Genomic DNA, 23021 nt, shown 5'->3' with positions numbered 1-23021 from the left:
GAATCACTAGAAAGTCAAGGGCAATTAGATCGTAAATAAAAGACAGTTATGTCTGCTGGACAAAAGCTTTGATTAAATTATACTTTCCTTTTTCCCAATGTATTTTTTCCATTCTACACTATTAAATTATGAAATCCTGGTTTTGGTCATATCTAAAATGTATAAAATTTCAGGTTTCGTGGTTGAATATGACAGGGTATTAATAAAAAGAGTTTGTTCTTAAAGTACAATAATAGCTGGTCAAGAATAATTGACACTCTGTTTTGAAGATCTCTTCCAGGGGAAGGTAGATTAACTTCAACGTTTGGCTTTGCACAGACCTTTAACATTGTATGTCCAGCACAGCACATGGAAGCTTGCCATTTTTATTACACTGTGTAACTTATCACAGCATCTAGCTTAATTTTGGAAGGCTTACAGTATGCATATCCATCTCCACAATATAATTTGATCATTTATTCCATGTATTTACAATACACTATATCATTGTGCTCACAGTGTTGGCACATTCTATTAAAATACATCTGCGCTGGAAGGAAATAGCCTGATGTTTTCACTGTTAATTCCGTTTGAAAAGGTTCGGAGTTTGTTTTCTCACTGTGCAGAGACCATTGCCACATGTGTCCTTGCTTCATCTCCAGGTGAAAGTGAACATCATCGGGGAGGTTGTAGACCAGGGCACCACCAACCTGAGCATTGACCATGCTGGCTTTAGTCCACATGCAGCTATCTACTCCATGCGACCGGACGCCAGATGTATTATTCACATCCACACACCTGCAGCTGCTGCCGTGAGTCTCCAATGTACTCAACACTGAACCGGACAGCCATGTCTGTTTCAGGAAGAGAAGGGTTTGTTAAGGCAGCTTCACAGAATGCCTTGACATTGTAAATGGTTAGCAGTAGGGGAAAAAAAATAAGCTGTGCTCTTATATCATTTCAGGACTAGCTACACTAGGCTCTAACAAAAATGCCATGTTCAGTGTTATCAGTTATATTGTAAGCATTCTTGCATCTGATTTTTCAGCTTTTTGAAACAATTTTTTAAGTGGGAATGTAGTTCTAGAACTTAAATTCAATGCATATTTTTATGGTAACAATTGTATTGACTAATACCAAATCCAGTAGATGATTGGTATTTTATAATATAACCATCTAAGTGTTTTATAATCCCCCTTGTGCTGTAATCTAAACAATCAAACCACAATTCCCATGCCTAGATTCTTCTGCTTTCAGAAGCCCCCCTATCTCTCAGTATGCCTGGACATATAACACCTCTCTCTGTATCCAAAAATGCAGGTCTCCTCTATGAAATGTGGAATTCTCCCCATCTCTCAAGAGGCCCTGATTCTCGGAGATATTGCCTATTACAATTACCAGGGGTCTCTTGATGATCAGGAAGAAAGGATTGAGCTCCAGAAAGCCCTTGGTCCTTCAACCAAGGTAGCATTCATTCCTTTTTTTTTAAGTAGCAGTGTCTGGTTCATCACATTGCGTTAACACATCTTTTTTGTTGTCTGTCCATTTTCAATAACTAGTCGAATTCAGTACATGGTCACGGTGATCCTAAGCCTTATCTGGAAGACAGTATTATAAATGTCTGAGAAATTGTGATGTATTATTTCAAATTATTTTGGAGACCATTTCCAGTAGTATATATTTTTATTATTCAAAGAAAAGTGAAATAAGAACATTTTGAATATGGGCAAAAGGGAGCCTTTTTTTGTCCATTATTCCATATGACAGAAGATATCTGAGCAGAAATAGTCTTGTGCCAATTCCATGGTGGGTTTAAAAAAAGAATGTTGATTCATCTTTGTTTGGCACAAGCCATTAGCCAAAGATGGAAGCACTTCCCTTTCAATTTTTCAGATTATTCAATTAAGTTTAATAAAGAAGGCATGAAGACTTCATTCTCATATGTACTATAAAAGACTCTTCTGTTCTTGAAAATCGATTTTCTAGGTTCTAGTCCTGAGAAACCATGGTGTTGTGGCTCTTGGGGAAACGATAGAAGAGGCCTTTCATTACATTTACTGTGCCCAGCTGGCATGCGAAATCCAGGTAAGATTTCAGCTTGTTGCGACAGACCTGAAGTTGTTTGAAGTATTTGATACTGAAGTGGCCCGGAGACCAGTGGAATTTGATATTTGCACTTCCTTGTCAGTGGATCACAATGACAAACCGTAATCCGACGGGCCAGTCCATCTCAGGAGAAGGGGGCTGTACTGTATGTCTTAAGTGAACAGCATGTCCTTGGACTGGGGAGGAAAAAACAGTGCCCATGGAGTGTACCCACTCATACAAAAAGGAATGTGCAGTCTCCACACATAAGGTTATCCAGATTGAAATTGTAGCACTGACCACAATCCTACTTTTCACCCATTATTTATATTAAAAATGTTCTTATGCAGAATTGATCAAATATCGCACATTGTTTTTTTTTTAATATTCTGTATAAAAAAAGTGCAGAAGGAGTTGGCTATACAGTATATTTCAAACCATGAGGTCAGATGTGTTACAGAAAGGGTCTTTTTAATTTGCAATGGCAAATATTAGACTTAAAAGTACAATTTAGCAAAAGTTAATTCATTAAGAACACATGAGCAAAATATCTGCTGTTAAAAAATAACTGTTTGATCTTAGAAAATATTTCAAAAGTGTTTCCTGTCAAGTTTGTACTTCAAACCATGTCCCACCAGAATTCGAACAGTGATCTGCTAAGCATCTGTTTAAACAAATTGTAACCAAAGACTTGAAAGTCTAGAATAACATTCCCAATGGCACAGGTCAGAACACTTTGTACCAGCACATTATTTTTTCACCCGGGGGTAGTTCTGTGTCAAGTACATTGCTTGTGGGGTTTGCAATGAAGGACGGAAGGTGAAAATGTCTGGATGTTGTTAGTCTTGCTCAGTGGTTCCATCTGGGTCAGCATGTTTGGGTTTTCACTTCAGTCCTAACTGAACAATACAGATGTTTTTTTTTTGTTTGTTTGTTTTCAAATATTGTTTTTTTTTCCGATATTTCATTTAGTCGTGCCCTAGTTTTCCAGCGCTAACTTGGGTGTATAGCCATCAGTCCTAAATTGCCAACCCAGTATTCGGTGGCCAGTTCTAAACAAAAGCAATCCACAAAGTCTGACTTTGTAGTTTGTAGTGTGCGGGTGAGGCAAAATCTTGATGTAGCCATAGTCCAACACATTTGGTAATGTTCGAGGTGCTCTTTTTGAAACCATTGCACATTCAAAAAAAACATCTTCTCGCCAGAGGCTTTGCATGCAATGCCACTTGTTTTAACAGTGTTTTGGTGGGATATCATAAATCACTTTTAATAACTTGCTTTGCTGGGACTCAGAGCTCCGTACATCTGGGATTGGAGTGAATAATTGTTTTGCTTGTGAATACGGTGGGAATGGGCAACAAGTGGGTGCAGTCATTTAATAAGCATAAAACAATCCATGTCTGAATCTGTGCCAGGAGAAGGAAAAAAACAATAATCCACTCAAAGCCTATTTAATTTCTAAAAATAAACTTAACAGTGTTGTTTCACTATGGCAAACTGACCCACGGTCGAGATGATATTCAATGCCGTCAGGTCTTTCTTTTTGGGTGTTTTTTAGGTAAATGCGCTGTCATGTGCAGGCGGAGTAGACAACCTGATAGTGCTTGACCTGGAGAAGTACAAGCCCGTGACACAAGGGGTGGCGGTGGCCGGCGTGAACATGGGTTCTCAGATTAAATGGAAATTGGGTGAACTGGAGTTTGAGTCCCTCATGAGGATGTTGGACAATCTTGTAAGTAACTCAACCGCTGATCTTAATGTGCCAGGAGCTGAAGGAAATGGAACCTGAAAAGCCTGAATCGGTACCCCTGCAAACTGATGGATGGATGTTTGCACATTATGCTGCCCCTACTTCTGACATGTAGGGGCAGCAACATCCTGTTGTTGTTTCTGTAACATTTTCTTTTGCAGGACAGGGTTGTTAGTCTTGTGCCCAGCCTCCAACTTTGGGAACCTGGCCCCTGACGTGGGACACAAACCCACTACCCTGAGATTGAGTCACATGCTCTACCAACAGAGCTTGTCTGCCCCCGCCCCCCAGTTTGAGCATTCATTTTATACGGGGCACTGTTTGGCACACTTGTGGAATGATTACGAACATGCTCTTGTCAGACAAATTGATTTTCAGAACCGATGGAGAAAAGTCTGTGTGTTTGCAGGCAAGCATTCGTGTCCTGACTGGTGGTGGTTACAGATGTGGACTAGGACAGGCACCATCCTCCCCAAGCCATGTTCCTCTTTCCAAGAATTCCCTTTCTGCCAGCTAGTAAAGGCACCTCGTGTAGAAAAAAAGTTTACATGGAGTGAGCAGTGTTGATTACTGCTCTCAAGCAATATGTGTCACACTTAGTTTAGCATTTATTTACTGCACTGGGGCTACTTTTGCATTTTCAGGCTAGCCAGCTGGTGCGCATGATTGAGTTTGTGTGTTTAAGCCTGTTGGTAGAAGCTTTTACACAGGGCTGCAGGCAGACACTTTTGTCAGCGGAGAACAAACATTTGAAAGCACAAGCATCTTGGCCTACAGTGTAGGGTGGATTTGTTGACACCACCGTGTGAGGCCTCAGCCTCTTTCTAGGTTATATAACTAAGTTATATCATCTGCTCTTCACTAGAGGTCAGGGTACTATTATTGGCTCTACATCTGGTGCCTTTCTGGCTTTCAGCGCAGTTTCCTGATACTCTGGTGTTCGTCTCGGCATTCAGAATTTTCTGGCTAACCAGTTGGCTTTCATTTAAGACGTCTTGTAGGGAATTGAATCTGCGGTTGTGATTTTTTTTGCTTCTTTTCTGTTGATTTCGACTTGCCACAGTTTTGCGTTTGACAGCAACTGTTTAATCAGCTCCAACAGACTGGAGAAGTAATAGCATGTGTTTAGTTAGTGGTACAGGTGTCTTGTCTATTTTTAGCCTGTAAAACACAGGCCTCCTGCAGGCCGCTATTTAGTGCACAATGCGGTCCATGAATGCCATATGCGTTTCATGTTTTTTATTATTGTGAAATTCTCAGGAAGCAATCATCAAGACAGTGTTTTGTTGTGGGAATTTGTATGCAATTTGTGTATATAATTTCTGCAAAAAAAACCCTGTGAAATCAATACCATAGGTATGGGACATCTTTGTTTTTAACACCTGCCTGAGACAGGCGTGGAGTCTTGAGTCTCTGAAAATACTGGAATGATTGCACAGTGAAGGAAAGAAAGTTCAGTTTCAACAGTAACAAGGATCTGAAAATGTGAAGTCTTTATTGCTTATCCCACCTTATTAACCAATTCATTTCTTTAGCAAGATGAGGATTTCTTTACTTCCTTTACTAATCTTCATTATTCCTTTGCTACTTTAGAAAGGGTGTAATTGTTAATAATGGAACCTACTATTTCATTTGTGTAACTGGAAAAAAATTCAAAGGATTTTTAGACCATTCCACCATATAATGTGTTTGACAAAAAGAGAATTTTATGGAGGTATTTTTTACAGGATTTATTTTTATTCCTGATTGAGCAGTTAGAAAACTGTTTTTCAGCCTGAGGCAAGGCTGAGGCAACTGTTCCAGGCTGAGGCAAGGCTACTACAGCAGGAGCAAAATCTGCTTCCAGGCGGTCTTCCTTAGGTTTCCTAGACAGGAACAAAATAGTGGGATTAAAAGCATACTATTCCAGTGGGATACTCTTGGTATAACACTCTTAAAATTATTTCTTATTCAGGTGTTGTAAGGACTGCCAAGATTGATGTATGTATTCTTTAGTAGTGGTCTTTGTCAACAAAACATGAAAGCTTCTTAGGCTTTATAAATTAATGGAATAATGGTACTCGTATTACTGAAGCACTTTATCAAATGCCTGAATTAACTATATAGCATGCTTTGCCAAATCCCACAACCGACACATCATTCAGTTTCCTGAGAAGGCCTGAGTGAAATAACTTTAGGATCTGGAAATTGCATTCACTCTTTCAGACTGAAAGACGTTTATTTGGAAAACTGTCTTGAGAATTGTTGTTAAGGCTTTGGTCAGAGCCACCGAGAAAAGCAGGTGTTCATCCTCAGATTACGGAGTTTCTGCCATTACTGCACATTTAATACTGCCCACATTCATATGCAAGTGAAGTGAATACTGAGTGGATTCAGATGTACTGGAAGTCTGCATATCTTTAAGAAACTTTTTTTACATTTCCACTCACTCTAAACCTGATGAGTTTTGTTATACACTACTACTCATATATATATATATCATGAATGTGTGGTAATGCCACTTGAGTCTGCTTTTGGTTAAACGCAAAGGTTTTGTTTTTGGTTTTGTGTTAAAAACCAAAGCTCATGTTTAATATGTAATGTGTAAGAGAATATCAAATCTTCTTTAAGAATATCTTTGTAATGCTTTACTCTGGCTTCACTTTATTAATGTATGATTTGTGCCAAAACGTAAACCTTTGTGAATATGAGCTCAAATTAAATGTTGAATTTACTTAATGGGTTTTACGGAGCTATGTATTCTACATAAACAACAACAATTTTGGTGAATTTTCTACTCTCAGAAATCACACAATATCTCTGTATGCTTCTCAATAATGTTTATCAAGGACAATACACTCATGTCTCTCCTATTTGCTGATTCAGAATCCCATAAGCCCAAATTATTATTATAATAATTAATCATTGCTTACACTTATAAAGCGCTTTTCTGGGCACTCTACTAAAAGTGTTTAATGGGGACTCCCCTCCACCACCACCAATATGCAGCATCCACCTGGATGATGGAGGATCATTCATAAAACCTGGCTCTTGTTCAAACCTATATTCTCTGTCTTTGGTGCTGTTTTTTTTTTAATTAATATAGTTAAACAGTAATCTTACTTTGACGAATATTATTAAATAAAAAATATTGTTATAATAATGCTAAATAAGCAATAATATTTTTGTTACAGTGATATTAGGAAATATTGTTTTCTACTAAAGCTTTTCTAAGTGACAATAATAATGAAATTTTCTTTTATGTCATGCACAGCTCCATGCTCTTAAAATGTTTTCTGTTCTGTTGTTTCTGCAAACAAAGCTTTATATTTTCAGTACACTTCAAGGAAGTAGCTCCCAACACCAAACAAACCAGAAATGACGACACCGTTTTTTAACACCTTGCCTTTTCCCCATGGTTGCCAGGGCTACAGGACGGGCTATGCCTACAGGCACCCGATTGTCAGAGAGAAACCCCGACACAAGAGTGAAGTGGAGATCCCCGCCACGGTCACGGCATTCATGTTTGACGACGATGACGCCATGCTGCGCTCCCCTTTCAAATACCTGGCCCAGCGACAGCAGCGCGAGAAGACCAGGTGGCTGAACTCGCCCAACACCTACATGAAGGTGAACGTACCAGAGGCGTCGCAGAACGGAGAGAGCAGTCCCAGGACCAAGACGACGGTGAGTTGCTCACATCGTTTCCTATTGTGGTACACTTCTGCAGACCTAGTCATGAGAATTTTTATGGGAAATATTGACACGGCTACCCTGAATGTCCAGCTGTGCCGATATCCTGAGGGCATTGCGAGCTCACCCCAGCTCAACAACTTGTTCTGCAGGGGGTTACTGTTGTGAAACTGGCCCTTTAAGGAGTTAACAAACATCAATTGTAGTTTCTAACTTATCCTGAAAATTTGCCTCTCTGTTTGGAAAGTAGCCAAAATGATTTGTTTGATTTTTTTACTTTTGATATTCCTGTTGGCATTTTAACTTCCTTTTCCCTCCCCATCCAAAAATGCTGTTGCTGTCTAGCCTGTTTGTCAGATCTACAGTGATGTGAAAAAGAAAGTATTCTTAAGATTCTTAAGATTCTGTTGTTGTACATATTAAGACATTTCTGACCTTCACCTAGACCTCACCAAGTCCCAACAGTAGATAAATCTAACCTCTTGTGACAGATAACAATTTTTACTTTATTATTTATTAAAAACAAAAATCAGCTGACATTCAGAAGCCTTCTGTAAAAAGTACACTTTTACTTCTTCCACATACAGTAATTTAAGAATGTAATTAGAATCGAGTGCTGCTAAACGTATGCACATGATAAGTTGATTATCAGTAAGTGCTTCCACCTGTATATAAAATCAGAAACTGTGTCTGTCTGGTCTGGGGTATTCAGATTTGTGGTGACACTTCATGTCTAGGTCAAAAGACGGTCTCAGAGAAAGAATCATTGCTGATCATCAGTTATAAATTCATTTCCAAACAATAAAAAAGCTATCATTCCACGGTGAGAAAAATGATTTACAAATAGAGAAATTCAAATTCGGCTGCCAATCTAACCAGGAGTGGGCGTACCAGCAAATTCACCACAAGATCAGACTATATGACGCTCCTAGAGATTGCAAAGCTACAGTGAAAAAGTATCTGCCCCCTTGCTGATTTCCTCTATTACTGCATATTTTTGACACTGAATTTTTTCAGGTCTTCAACCAAAATCTAATATTAGATAAAGGGAACTGAGGGAACAAAGAACACTTTCTTTTTACTTATTTCATTTATTTAATGAACAAAGTTATCCAACACCAACTGGCACTGTGTGAAAAAGGAAATCAACCAAATTAAAGGGATAATTTAGAGTCAGCTAATTGAACATACCCAGGCTTGATTACAGCCAGACCTGCTTAATATTTACCTCACTTATTTTGACCCTTACCATCAGAGTCAAGTTGCCAGTACAAAGATTCAACAAGCACATTTTGCCACGATCAAAGCAAATTCCTGAAGAGATCAGAAAAAAAGTTGTTGATATCTATCAGTCAGGAAAGATTACAAATCTATTTGTAAGGCTCTGGGACTCCACTGAACCACAGTGAGAGCCATAATCTCCAAAAGGAGAACACTTGGAACAGTAGTGAATCTTCCTAGGAGTGGACGTCCTGCCAAAATTTCTCCAAGGGCACAGCGTAAAATCATCCAGGAAGTCAAAAAGAATCCTAAAAAATATCCAAAGAACTGCAGCTTCTCTTGCCTCAGCTAAGGTCAGTGTTCATTACTCTACAATCAGAAAGAGACTGGGAAAAAATGGGCTTCATGGGAGAGTAGCAAGGCAGAAACCACTGCTAACCAAGAAGATCATAAATGCTTGTCTCTCGTATGCCAAAAAGCACCTGGATGATCCCCAAGCCTTTTGGGAGAATGTTCTATGGACAGGTGAGTCAAAAGTGTAACTTTTTGGATGACATGGGTCCCATTATGCTGGTGTAAAGCAAACACAGCATTCCACAGTAAGAACATCATACCAACAGCCAAACAATGTGGTGGTAGTATGATGGTGTGGGGATGTTTTGCCGCCTCAGGACCTGGGCGACTTGCCATAATTAAAGGAACCATGAATTCTGCTCTGTATCAGAAACTTTTAAGTACTTTTATGTCCAGTCATCTGTCCTTGAGCTGAAGCTGAGAGGTAGTTGGGTCATGCAGCAAGGCAATAATCCAAAACACAAAAGCAAGTCCACATCAGAATAGCTGAAAAGAAGAAAAATTAAAGTTTTGGAGTGGCCTAGTCAAAGTCCAGACCTAAACCCAATAGAGATGTTGTAGCAGGAGCCGAAACGAATGGTTCATGCTTGAAGACCTACCAGTGTTTCTGAATTAAAGCAGTTCTGTGAGGAAGAGTGGGCTAAAATTCCTCCACAGCAATGTGTAGGAATTCTAGGAAGCAATTTGTTGCTGTCATTGCAGCTAAAGGTGGCGCAACCAGTTATTAAGTGTTCTTTTTCACACAGGGGATATAGGCGTTGGATAACTTTGTTTATTAAATAAATGATATCATAATAAGTGTTATTTGTTCACTCAGTTTCCCTTTATCTAATATGAGATTTTGTCTAAAGGTCTGAAACATCCAGGGTGACAAATATGCAATAATAGAGGAAATCAGGAAGGGGGCAAATACTTTTTCACTGCACTGTACATCCAGGGATCTACAGGCCTGTAAATACCTGTAATACAGTATAAAAGTTAGTCTTCATGATTCTACCATGAGGAAAAGACTGAACAAGAATGGCTTTTGTGGAAAGGTAGACGGGAAAAATCTCCTTCTCTCAAAAATATAAAAGAACATTGCTGCACGGCTTAGGTGTGCAAAAGAGCATCCGAATGGACCACGAGGCTTCTGGAACGATATCCTCTTCACAGATGAGATCACAGTGGCGTCCAGCAGCTAAAAGCTTGGCTGAAAGCAGATCGTGCAACAGGACAATGATCCAACACACATCAGTTAATCTGTGGCTGAATGGCTGAAAAAGAAAAGAATCAGGATTGTGGGATGGCCAAGTCAAAGTCCAGACCTCAACCCAGTTGAGGTGCTGCGGCAGGGCCTAAAGAGAGCTGTGCATGAACGAATGCCCTCAAACCTCACCGAGTTGAACCAGTTTTGTGCGGAGGAGTGGGCCAGAAATTATCCCAGTTGATGTTAGAGACTGAAACTTTTAAAATAAAACAATTGCTTCAAGTTATTGCTGCTAAAGGTGTTCCCCATGTTACTGAATCACGGGGTGCACTTACTTTTTTACACAAGGCTACTTAGTGTGTACAAAATGATTTTTTGTTTAAAAAATACTGACAAAGCAAAACTGGTGTGTGTTATCTGTCACAGGAGGTTAGATTTATCTACTGTTAGGACTTGGTGAGGACTAGGTGAAGGTCAGATACTGTATATCTTGATGTGTAAAACCATTGAATCGTAAGGGGCTGTATTTTCTCTTTCACATCACTGTAGTTATTTTCAATTTAATAACCATGTAGCTACCCTGAAACCCAGTTTTGTTTCATTTATTTTTTGTAGTTTTTCTACATGAATGAAAATGTTTTAAATGAGTAAACTGTGAATGATTCTGGATGATTGTAGTTTTTGTGACTTGAGTTTTAAACTGTCAACACAGGAGATAAATGTAATTTCTGGTGTCTGCTTTGATAAGCAAAAGGCTCTGATTTACAGTTGCCTTGTAGGCTCTTAAGGGACCTGTTACGCTTGACTGCCATCTGGAGGTAGCTCCTGGAACCACATTATAAAAAAATGTTATTTCCCTTCTTATTTACGTCATCCTCTCTGAAGCATTTGACATCTGAAACAGTTGATTACTATAATGCATAACAATTGTATGACTACTTCATTCCTAGTGTGTTAAATTGATAGTGAAGATGTAGTTGTTGCCTTTTAAACTGGTGTCCCATCATGCCTTCTTCAGTTTCCGAAATTAGCTCCTTGCAGATAGTAACTGTATTGTTCAGGTATACCATATACAGAAGGCAGATCTGTTCTCGTTACCCTCCTTTTTTCCATAAACATTTTTCTTATAAACATAAGCCAGTTTCTGACTGTCAAGGTAAAATCCACTATATGCTCCCCAGCTATTCAAAAAGTCTCCATTATTATAAAGCTTTACTGTATTAAATGTCCATGTGGCACAGTGAACCTAATAAAGAGGCCTCAAATGCACAATTGTTGCCAGCCGTTTGTAATCGTTATTTGTTTTTACTTTTAACTGATTCTGTAATTCGATATTAGTGTGACAGGAGACTTACCTACTTACTCTTACTATATAAAATATCTTACTATAATTAGTGACTACAGGAATTACTCATTTTTTTATTTTGTTTGATAGTGGATGAAGGCAGAAGACTCTGCTAACAGCAGTGGAACCCCCATCAAGATTGAGGACCCCAATCAGTTTGTTCCGATGAACACAAACCCCAGCGAGGTTCTGGCCAAGAGAAACAAGGTGAGAGAGAATGCTTTCTCCTTTGTTAGGACACTGCTCACATGGACAGGCCCAAATGCTACGCTGCGGTAGTGAGTGCTGAAAATTGACTTCCTTTATTGAATGTACCAGGAAGTGGTATTGAATTCCTTTTCTAAAAAGAGAATATTGATCACTCTAATGATCAGAATTTGACAATTAGCTGCCCTAGCTTAGTGGCTTTGGTTTATCCTTTTCCTCAGTCTTTGTGCAGTCTGTTGGTTTGATTTGTCTTTGTGAGTTAATTATTCATTTTCTACCAGTTCCAGTGCTTGTGTTCTTCAATTTAATGTTGATCTTTGTGCTTTTACAAAGTACGGTTTTTAAAATATAAGCAATAAAGTCTTTGTACGTGAAAACGGAGAGTTATGCTGTCTGGCTAAGTGTACATAGATCTGCTTATAAACACCTGCAATGCAGAGAATTTGCTCTGAGACAGATGACAGCAGACTTGGGGAGTTTGAATTTACTTCTTCCGCCTCCTCTACAATACTATTTTCATAAATCTCCCTCAAAATCTTAAATACTGCATTACTGGGAAAACAAAAAACTCTTAACTTTTTGTCAAAAGTAATACTTTTAACAGTATTGTGTTCTACTGAAGCTGTTTCATTTCTATGCTCTTGAGAGATTTCTTCCCAGGAGCCATAGTGGTACATACTGTACCACATTTTCAACTCTTCAGTGCCTGTGCTTATGGAGGCCTTCAGGCACTTTTTCTAATGAGTTACCTGACAATATTCTCCTACCCAATAGTGTATCAGTATATTATTTTGTTAATTAGTATTTTACTCAAAGGCTGTTCATCTATAATGTATATTATTAGTACTAGAAAATTTATTTTTCTAGTACTCTATATTATTGAAGTATTTTTAGATGTAGTTTGAGGTCAAACAAATTTCTGAGATTAGCAGGTTCAAACAGAAGGCATAAAGTGTGTCTGTTTGTTCTTGTGTAATTAACCTCATGTTATCAGACAAATACATGCTTGGAAGTGCTAATGTCCTTAATGTATGTACATTGATCATTATGCTTCAGTCCACCTAAACAATTTTAAAGGCCGTTATTTACTGTGTTGCGCTCATTCATTTGAACTCTTCGTCTCTGGTTTCTGTAGATCAGGGAGCAGAACAGATATGATCTTATGACAGCAGGACCCCAGTCTCAGCTGTTGGCCGGCATTGTGGTGGATAAGAAGCCAGGTCCAGTAAGTAGAGTGTATTTCCAGTGTTTATAAAGCACGATTGCCATTACACTGAAATGTTTCTTTGGGGTGTTGTGGAGGAGGTGAGCCCAGCCCTAAGTGGCCCGGCCAGGTTGCGCTGTGCAGTCCCGATGTCACTGGTTCAGTGTCCCTTTGTGCTGTGTAGATATTGATGTTTGTCATGAGGGGTTGACGACATCGGACATCACTCGCCACTCATGTCGCAGAAGTGCCACCAGTGATTGATTAGCACTGCTTCTGCCAGTTCTGTTTCTCTTTTGGTCACTGAGGGAATCCACACCATGGGGAAAAAAAAACGGCAACTGCCTTTTCACATATTCTTTGCTCTGAAACATGCATTTTTTCCATGAAGCCAACTGAGAGGGTAGACTTTTCCAACTTTTAAGAAAAAAAACTTGGGGAGAAATGTCTTCTGTTGCTGTCTTCACATTCAGTCCATTTCCAATAACGAGTTGTATTTCAGGTGTACACACTGAATAAAGGGTGGCATGGTGGCACAGTGGTTAGCGGTGCTGCCTCTCAGCACTAGGCCCTTGGTTCTGTTCCAGGCCTGGGGTGCTGTCTGCATAGATTTTTTATGTTCGCCGGGTGTTCCTATGGGCTTCTTTCGGATGCTCTGGTTTTCTCCCAACATGCAAAGACATATTGGTAGGTTAATTGGCTTCTTGGAAAACTGGCCCTGGTGTGAGTCTGCATGTTCGTGTGAGCCCTGCGATGGACTGGCACCCCGTCCGGGGTGTACCCTGCTTTGTGTCCATTGTTTCTCTGGATAGGCTCTGGCTCCCCCATCTCCTTGTATTGGATAAAGCAGTGAGAATATGGATGGGTGGAATGTTCGATACTCTAAAGGTTTCTGATGGGAGATTAGCTGCAACTGTGCCGGTAGGTCGGGTATCTGCTTCCCCAGTCCTGGAGAGCAGCAGTCCTTTGAGTGTCATAGGAGACTTTAGTGTTCAATGTGTGGAAAGCCTGAATGTTTACTTATCTTGATTCAACAGCTTAATGGATGGTCATCTGAATAAAATAATAACCAGAAAAGTACAAATATAAAAATAGGGGATTTTAAAATGGATGAGGAGGTGAGAAAATGAACTACTGACTTACAATAATACAGTATCTTTTTTTATTATTCAAAAGAATGGCATTAGCACTTCTGTCTCAAAGCTCTTATGTCCTAGGTTTGATTAATGCTTAGGGTGTGTTGATTTTCTTCAGATGCCATGGTTATCCTCCACCTCCCAAAATCATGCTGACTAGGTTCATTGACCTCACCGCACTGAGGGATCTAGGTGTTGTAGAATATATTCGTTGTGGCCTCCACTAGATGGGGCTGTTTCCATGTGAAATGCAATAATGCAGCATTGTAAGCGTTCAGTATTGCAGAAGTTCGGGGGGGGGGAGCTACGTCAACTCGCGTTGGCTGCAGAGAGCAACTAAAGGTTGTTCATGCTGAAAACTAGAAAGAAAGTTGTGGCTGTTGAGAGTTCTTCTGGCATTTGTACTTGAAGAAGGTTCAACACAGCCAAACCACTGTTAGTTCTTTCTGTTTTTCAATATTGCAATGCACACGAGGGACACAAGCTAGGAGGTCATCTGAATTAAAAGGAAAGAAATTAATTAAAAGTTGATGGTAGCTGCGGCGTAAATGTAGCTCTTTCCCTGTTGTGATCTGACATTTTGATCATGTGGTTTTATGTTCTCTTCCTTTATGGTCAGGTCTACCTAAAGGTAATTGTACAGTATCTGTGTTCCTGAATGCAAGTGTCTGGAATGTCCGTTTTTACGTAGATATTGGTGTTTGTTTTTGTGTCCCACTAAAAGTTGCATGACATAGTGAGTTTTTGATCTGTTGCAGTGTAAAAGTTAACCATTTGAATTACACAGTAAAACCCTTAGGGTAGAAACAGCACAGAAAAGATGAAAACACTATAGTTATTACAGAAGTTGTTTTACTCAGCTTTTTAATGCATCTACCTCAAAAACGTCTATTTTATTGTGATCGTATATATGACACAGCTGCAGCTAGTGTTCCTCTGTATTTTGTGTTGCTGCTGTGGTATATAGACATCAGTTATCCAATTGGTACATCAATATCTTTATTGCTGTCTCTTTGTGTCTTTCCCTGCCATGCAGCTCCCTAAATGAGATCCCCTAGTTGACCCCTGTTTTAGTTAGTAATTTGCACACAATACTACAAACAGAAGTCTAGGTTTGGCAGTTGGGTCATGTAAATTTAAAGACAGGTCACTGTAATACAAACTCTGATACATCTTCTTCCCTGCTGTTTCTGCCGGTCAGAGTCATGGCATTCCCCATGGTGTATTCAGGAAACTGGGGGAAATCCAGTGTGTTTTGCATGTTTCAAGTCTATTCCTGTTGAAGTGTGTTACATGAAGCACAGGGGTGTGTGGTTGCCAGACGACAGCCGCCACCAGACACTATTCTTGCTAATGCCATCAGCCTCTCCACAGCCCTTCGTGATCCCCGATGATGAGCAGATGGAACCTCTCCCTCCCAATCCCTTCAGCCAGCTGACGGAGAAGGAGCTGGAGGAGTACAAAAAAACCGTGGAGCGCCGGCAGCTGGGTATTGAGGGTGAGGCATCCGGTACATTGAGAAACACTGCACCCTGGAACCTCAGTCCTGGTCAACCGAGAAGTTCTTATTCCTTTTTGAATACATCAGAGTTTAGTTGAAATGTTCATATCTTAAGCAATGTGATATCCAAGCCAATTCAAATCATTTTTTGGGTAGGCCGAGTAGGCCGTCAGTACATGACAGCACAAATCTGGTTAGGGGCTGCTTTGCTGTCTGCATTGCTCCTACGTGTAATATAACCATGAGTAGCACATGACCAGAAAGCATCAGTTCACAGCATTGAGCTCTGAGGGGACCAGACAAATACTAATGTTAGCTCTGTACAAAGTCCATCCATTTGCTCTCCATTTAATTACCTCTTTCGTATTTGTTGATCTCTTCAGTTTAAAAAAGGTATTGGAGAACCCTTTTTTTTTACAATTGATCACTTTTAACCGTATAACAACTGCTTTGTGTCAATCTAATTGTGGTCTTTCTCTCACAATCATGGTCCCCAATTTATACTTTGTACTGGTTATTAAGAAATAACTTTAAAGCATGATTTTAATGTATAACATTTGATTTAACCTACTAATGTTAAATTGAAGCACAACAATAACACATAAAAAACATCAGATTGTGCATAGACAGATGATGTGAAATGAACCGTGACTTGTTTGGAAGAATCTTTTGTAATTGCATTTTCACCATTCGGAAGAATTTATTAACAAGATGATGATCAAGATGGTGATAAAATGTGCACACTCCCATTCGTAGCCTTTTGCATCACATTGATATGATTTGTGTGGGTTAGTGCTGACAATGCAGATAATAAAACCATGCCAACTAATTTCCCTGACTACTGTATTAACTAAAGACCTGATGGCTGTGCATGGCTTCTAATATGTTTGAACACTAAACTCTCCCTTTTCAGATGCTGAGCAAGAGTTAACATCTGACGATGGTTCCACTCTGTCTCAGTCTCAGTCACAAACTCAGTCTCCGCAAATCACTCCGGCTAAAGAAGGTATCGGGCATGACAGGGAAAGGGGAACTTTTTATGACCAGCTGAAATATTTATTGCATTTGTTTCATTAGTGCAGTAGAAGAGATCCTGTTCATGATGTTAACCTTGTTACCCTTCCAGACTCCATTATAAAAAAGTACAGCACTCTAGAGAAATCCAAAGTGTAGTATAGATGCATCTTTAAAATACAGGGTGTGCATATTTAACCTATTCAAGTGTCTCCACTATGGAAAGAAATCAATGGAAGTTTTAAATGCAAACAAGTAGCGTTAATGTTCACTGGTGTGTAGTCTGCTATCGCTGTTCTTTGGGAACAAGTTTTCAACGGGCCCAATTATATTTGTTCATTGCTTCACATTACACATTCTTACTATTCAGTCATTTAAACGGGCGAACTAACATTATAAACATTCTGCATGCCTTAGTTCTTAATTGTACCACTAACATGTTACAGTACGCTGTGCGCAATAAAACCAAAACCTTTCACATGCCTGCTTTAAATATTGTTTAAATGTGCAACGTATAAGTGTATGGTTTTTGCCAGTTGCACATTTCTGAATCTTAAATCGTATGGGAGAGAGTTATGTCACTTTTAAATAGTGGATAACTCAAGAATAGATATATAGCCTGGAACGTTGACCTGATATATCAAGCTCTCCTTGTTTCTGATTTGTTTCATTTATCTCCCAGTCCTTTGCTGCATACCACCAGTGAATGTTACCTATTGTCAAGGACTGGGTACTTTTCAACTTTGTTTGTTCTGGTTCCTGAATAAGTAAGACAGCCCATGTCCTCCTGCATTGTTCTCAGATACTTTATACAGAGCTAGAAAAACTATAAGATAAGAAATCTGTTGTTATCTGTCGGAAATAACTCACTGTTTGAACCCACCTTTGGGTGTATTTTGAACGATGTTTCTCATTGTTTTGGTTTTTTGAAGTGGCAATGAAATGACAAAATCCCAGCATAATTCAAAATATTATCTCTGTCATAAATTACATTTTAAGTACTATTTTATCAGGCTGTTAAAGAGCATAGCAGTGATATTAGCAGTAGTTTATCATTTGAATTTCCTGTCAGTTTATTATTTGAATTTCCAATAAATGTCTTCAGGTTTTGGTCTTTCTTTAGTTCAGTGGATATTTATCTCACTCAATTACTATTAAAGCAGAAATACTTTCTCACAAGACAACTTTAGTGGAGTGAGATTGAGACGCAAGCATTATCCCTGTTGCTATATACATGACAACATTGTAAAACAGATGTATACTCCTTCTTGGCCTTCAATCCATTCATTCATAAGCGGACTTATGAATAGACTTATGAAAAGTCTGTTTTTTTGAATAATTATACAATTTATAAAGGGCACATAATTACTGTGAATATACTCTTCAAGACTCTTACAGATGTTGTATGTTCAAGTAAGTTATCTCATTCAACTCAATTTGAATCAGACAAGAAAATGTTTCCTTATGTAAAACTAAGTAGCAGTGGACATTTGATTTGGCCATATCCTTAGAAACGACTATGAAATTGCATCTAGAGACTGGGAACATTTTCCCTCGGCTGTGAAAGGTGACGACCAGCGAGTGGCTTTTTACCTTCTCCCGTCTTGCCTCCCCGATGCTGTAGAAAACCACAAGGGGCCCGGCCTAAGCCCCCAGGGCACGCCAGCTGTGATCGTCAACGGGAAGGACGACCTGCACGAGGTGGAGGAGGACTTGGCCAAGAGGGTCAGCCAGCTGACCACCAGCACCATGGAGAGCGTGGAGATCACCAAGCCGGGGGAGAAGATCGAGGAGGCCCTGTCCCCCGAGAGCTCGCCCTCCAAATCCCCCAACAAGAAGAAGAAGAAGTTCCGCACGCCTTCCTTCCTCAAGAAAAACAAAAAGAAGGAGAAAGCGGAGGCCTAAGAAGAAGCGAATCAAGTCCTTTCATTTTGTTGGTTTGTTTTTTTATTTGGATTTTTTTTCTAACGATTTATTTTTTCTGGTTAAAAAAAATGACTGCACAATTTAAAACACAGTGAAAAGAAAACTAGAAACTGAGGTAACAGATCTCAAGGGTGCAATGGGGGTCGGGGTGAAATTTAAAGATTGGATTTCTAATGTGAGCCAAACTGGAGTGGAAATAAGTCCTGGATATCTGCCTCCTCCTAATTCCAGTCTCTTTTGCCAAGGGCTGATATGAAATATGATTTTTTTATTGCTTCTGTATTACTGTTAACATTGGGTGGGTGATACAAAATACAAAGTGGCAGAGTTCTTCTGTTCTTCCTTGACTCCACCCAGTTCAGCAGTAGCTGTCAGTGTTACCCACCTTTGGTTATGAAACAAAGGTCTTGTTTGTGTGTTGCCACTATTTGGAAGACTTAGTAATGTTTTCTGTCTGCTGGTTCCTGGAAGCATGGATAACCACACTAGAAATTCCATACAGGATAAGTGACTGCCACACTGGAAACTAACAGATCATCAGTAATTACAGGGTTTCTGATACACATAGAAGATTAATGGGTCTATATTTACATGGGTCTGTACAGGTGGACCTTCTATTTGCATGCCTGTACTTTTTATTTTCAGAGAAGTTTTTAATTCTGCACTGACTCAGAAATTGTTGGAAAAACCTGTGTAGTGTTTTATTTGGAGCTTTTCTTCAAAGCACATATTTGTTCCATTTAGTTTCCTTTTTTGTTTTTGCCAAAAGAAAAGAAGCTCACGTTTTAGTGAATCATAATCTCGGAAAAGTCATTATTTTTCTCTTTTAGATTTACTTGCATTTACATTTAAAAAATGGAGAAAAGGATCATCTCACTGAATAAACTTTTTTTTTATTCAATTCAAATCTGGTATTAATCCAATCGGTTTTATACTTATTTCTATACAAACGTCAGCATGTTTTGCAAGAAATCGTATTGAGCTGAAAACCTAGTAACGCCTGGGTTCTTAAATTTAGCATTGTTGCAGACAGTGTAGCTCAGATTACTAAAAAAAGTATAGATTATATATAAAAAAACTGGATTTTGTGGTTATAGATAGATTTTTTTAATTATATATTTTTATTTTACTTCACTGCACTTTTCTAATGGTATATAATAAATCATACACACAGGTGTTCAGAAATCTTACCAAAATGAAGGAGAATTAGATTTAAAGTGAAAGACTGTGGTTGGGCGAGTTAGAGAACTGATTCTGTAAGGTATATGCTTTAGGTTTTTGAAAGTCAGTTATGTTGGACAGTGCTTTGTAATAAAAACACATCTCAGATGGTTGTAATAAAAACACATCTCAGAAAATGAAGATAGATTCTTAGCTTGGTCCCCATGCAGTTCTCAACCTACCATTCTAAATTCCAGCCAGGCCTAACAAAGGTAGCAGCTGGTGATCATATTTTAAAATGAAAGAGTATTACCAGAATCATTAAGTGAGAGGTTAAGATTTGGGGAGGAACAGTTAAGCATCATTTTCCCCTTCAAAACCAGCTGTCATTTTAGTGTTGAAAGCCTTGTTGGCAGCTAGATGGGGCTTGTATTGGAAGTTCTCATTCAACCCAATTTGAATCGGACAAGAAAATGTTTCCATATGTAAAACTAAATAGGAGTGGACATCTTTAAGTCCATTTAGATTAAGTCCTAGAGTCTGAAATTGCATGTAGACACTGGGAACATATTCCTTCAGCTGTAAAAGGTGACGATTTGTGAGCGGCTTTTTAACTTCTCCCATCTTGCCTCCCTGATGCTGTAGAAAACCACAAGGAGCCTAGCCTGAGCCCCCAGGGCACGCTGGCTGTGATCCAAAAGCCCCCCCACCCTCTCTCCCAGAAGCAGCTGTGTTGGAAGCCTTATTTGCAGCTATAAGTGTGATTCCATGGACTTGCTTGTCTCTGCAGACGTGGCGTGGGGCTCGTCTTGGAGTCCTCCCGGTACCACTTTTCAATTCTCCCTTCCTTATGCCAAGCTCCACTGCAAGTGATTCCTGCCCTTCCGTTTCTTCTTTATCCGTTACATTTCAAGACTAGGCAGCTTTTTTTATCCTTGGGAGCTGTTTCTGCACTGGCGGTGGTGAGGGAGAATGAAAAATCATTGTCTTTGCAGGTCACCCACGCCATACCTACAGTACCCCCAAAGCGCCCAGGCATTAAGCAGTAAAACAACTGTGTGTTTTCATGAGTTACTGAGAGGTTATCTGCATGCCCTCTTACATCTTCATCTCCAGGTAGTTTTATTATGATGTTCCTCTGACTTCCTCATCCCACCCCCCCCCCTCTACTCCAATGTAAATGTGTTGGTAGATAACGTCAAGTGAAATAAGCGTGCCCTGGGTTGTACAGTACTGTTTGCTTTTAATTGTAAAGCAGCTTTTGTTTTTAATTTTTTCATGATGATTTGGATCATGTCTTCAAAATAAAATCCAAAAAGAGAACACAGAATGGATAGACATCTGTCAAATGAGAGATGCTAATATCCCAGCTAGCAATGTGAATTATTTCCTTTGGCAAGAGAGGAGAGGAACCTTTAAACTTTGTATATAGCATGTGGCTTAGTGTTGGCCCAGGTTTGGAAAGAGCAAACATGAAAGTTCGAGAATGGGGTGCGCGTTTCTTGAGGAGAAATAAACTAATACTGGAAAAACACCCTTTGGTAACATCTTGTTTTAACTTTACTGTCCATGTGCTTACTTTTATTTTTTTGTGCTCAAATGTAATTTTAACATTTTCCATAACTATTTTACAGTATATTTTATGAAATAGTTTTCTGAGCATTATGCTTCTAATAACCATTCACAGGCATACATTGTTGCTGAATGGATGTGCATTGCTTTTTTTTTTCCAGACTTGTGCACCTTGTTTTACTGATGCCTCTTTTTTTGTTCTATTTGTTTGAATTTACTTTGGCACTTGAGAATGAGCCAAGCCTTTCTGTGACCTGTGGAAGCTATATAAATGGTTATCTAATGGAGTTGCATTTTTTAGATGTATTGCTATGTAAATTCACAAAATAAAACAGTATTTTAAGGAACAATTGCCATTTTTAACTCTGTAAACATGGGGACATGGTCTTGAATGAAAGGAGAACTCAACTACAATGGTACTTATGCAAATAAATATTCTGTTGCATTTTGGCTATTTCATTCATAGATGTGGTAACACAACGTTCTGTGGTGTCCCTTGCATACAACAGAAACTTTGCCCTAATCCTGAGGGGTGTGTGGCGTTAACAGACAGTGTAAGAATACTCCAATTGGGTGTACTGCAAAACATTTGCTCAGTCTGAAATCTAACACTTCAGTCACCCCATACCAGAAAATCAGGACTTCTAATCTAGTGGTTATTTTACACCATAGAAAAGAAATGTCTAAAAAGAAAAGCATGCTTTTAAAAATTGTTCAATTCGTCCACAAATCCTTCAAGTGCATGGTCTGACGATTCTATGCAACATGTACAACACAGTACATGACAAGCAATATGTTTTAGAACGCATTAAAATAAAAGTGGTATTATAGGGCTAGTCATGCCTCATACAAGTCAAGATCAAGCTATTATGATAGTCATGGAAGCTTAATTCTTGTTTCTATATTGATGACAATTAGACATAGATGCCATTAGACATTTCATTCGACCATAGTTGTGTAGTTAACGCATCGTAAGGTTTCCCATTTTCAGATATCAATAGTGGTAAAAAATCCAGCCTTTAAAAGCCAGTTTGTCCTATACAGATGCATTTGCTTGTGATAGTGCATCATGGGAGTAACACATTTCAATTCACCTCATAGATGAACTTGTACCTCCAAAGTCTGTTCACAAGTAAGCCAGGCACATAGATAGTGAAACCTTGACAGAAATATATATGAAAAAGCTGTTTTCCAAAGAAAATCCACATTGGGAGCAGGTGTGACTAGGAGAATTTACTCTTAATATTGCCATTTTTTGCAGTTAATTAAAAGTTAAGTGTTATGAAGGAACAACAAGAGTGTGCCATTGTGCCTTGACACAGTTATTCCCCTGATGCACTATATGAAATATGCAATAGATGCATCGGTTTGTATGGAAATTTAGAACTAAAAAAAATGAATTGCCTTTCAAAAATACATCTAATTTGTTGAGTTCTCTTTTTTCCCAAAGTTTTTTTTTTCCTTGAAGTTGTACTTTGTGTCAAATAGAACGCTGACTGTGCAGTGCTGATAGTTTAAATCCTTCTCTAACCTTTATCCTCTTTTAACAAAAGCTTCTTTTGCTTTCTGAAAAATATATTTTAAATAAAATGTTCCTGTAAAGCAACTTAACTGCATTTGGTACCTGCACATGAAGGAATGTAAAACAAAGGTGGCACTCTGTATAGCTTCTTTGCTTTAAAAATTAAATGCATCTAAACGCAAA

The 23021-nt window shown here is 38.9% G+C and overlaps 1 protein-coding gene across 7 annotated transcripts in view; it reads left to right on the top strand.

Annotated features, from left to right (window-relative positions):
- add3a (adducin 3 (gamma) a) overlaps nt 1–23021 on the top strand; it is a 121252-nt gene extending 98231 nt beyond the window's left edge. For 6 of the 7 annotated variants that reach the window (XM_069189215.1, XM_069189213.1, XM_069189212.1 and 3 more), the window contains 10 exons: nt 642–791; nt 1300–1443; nt 1966–2064; nt 3623–3796; nt 7220–7480; nt 11686–11802; nt 12938–13027; nt 15517–15640; nt 16557–16649; nt 18282–23021. In XM_069189215.1, the coding sequence (XP_069045316.1) occupies nt 642–791; nt 1300–1443; nt 1966–2064; nt 3623–3796; nt 7220–7480; nt 11686–11802; nt 12938–13027; nt 15517–15640; nt 16557–16649; nt 18282–18562 (1533 nt within the window). In that variant the 3' untranslated portion in view covers nt 18563–23021. The remainder of the gene's footprint in view (nt 1–641; nt 792–1299; nt 1444–1965; nt 2065–3622; nt 3797–7219; nt 7481–11685; nt 11803–12937; nt 13028–15516; nt 15641–16556; nt 16650–18281) is intronic. The other variant, XM_069189218.1, reaches the window with a different exon arrangement.

Source organism: Lepisosteus oculatus, chromosome 4, assembly GCF_040954835.1.
Source record: "Lepisosteus oculatus isolate fLepOcu1 chromosome 4, fLepOcu1.hap2, whole genome shotgun sequence".
NCBI classification, from domain to species: domain Eukaryota; kingdom Metazoa; phylum Chordata; class Actinopteri; order Semionotiformes; family Lepisosteidae; genus Lepisosteus; species Lepisosteus oculatus.
This window is presented reverse-complemented; position numbering and strand designations above follow the sequence as displayed.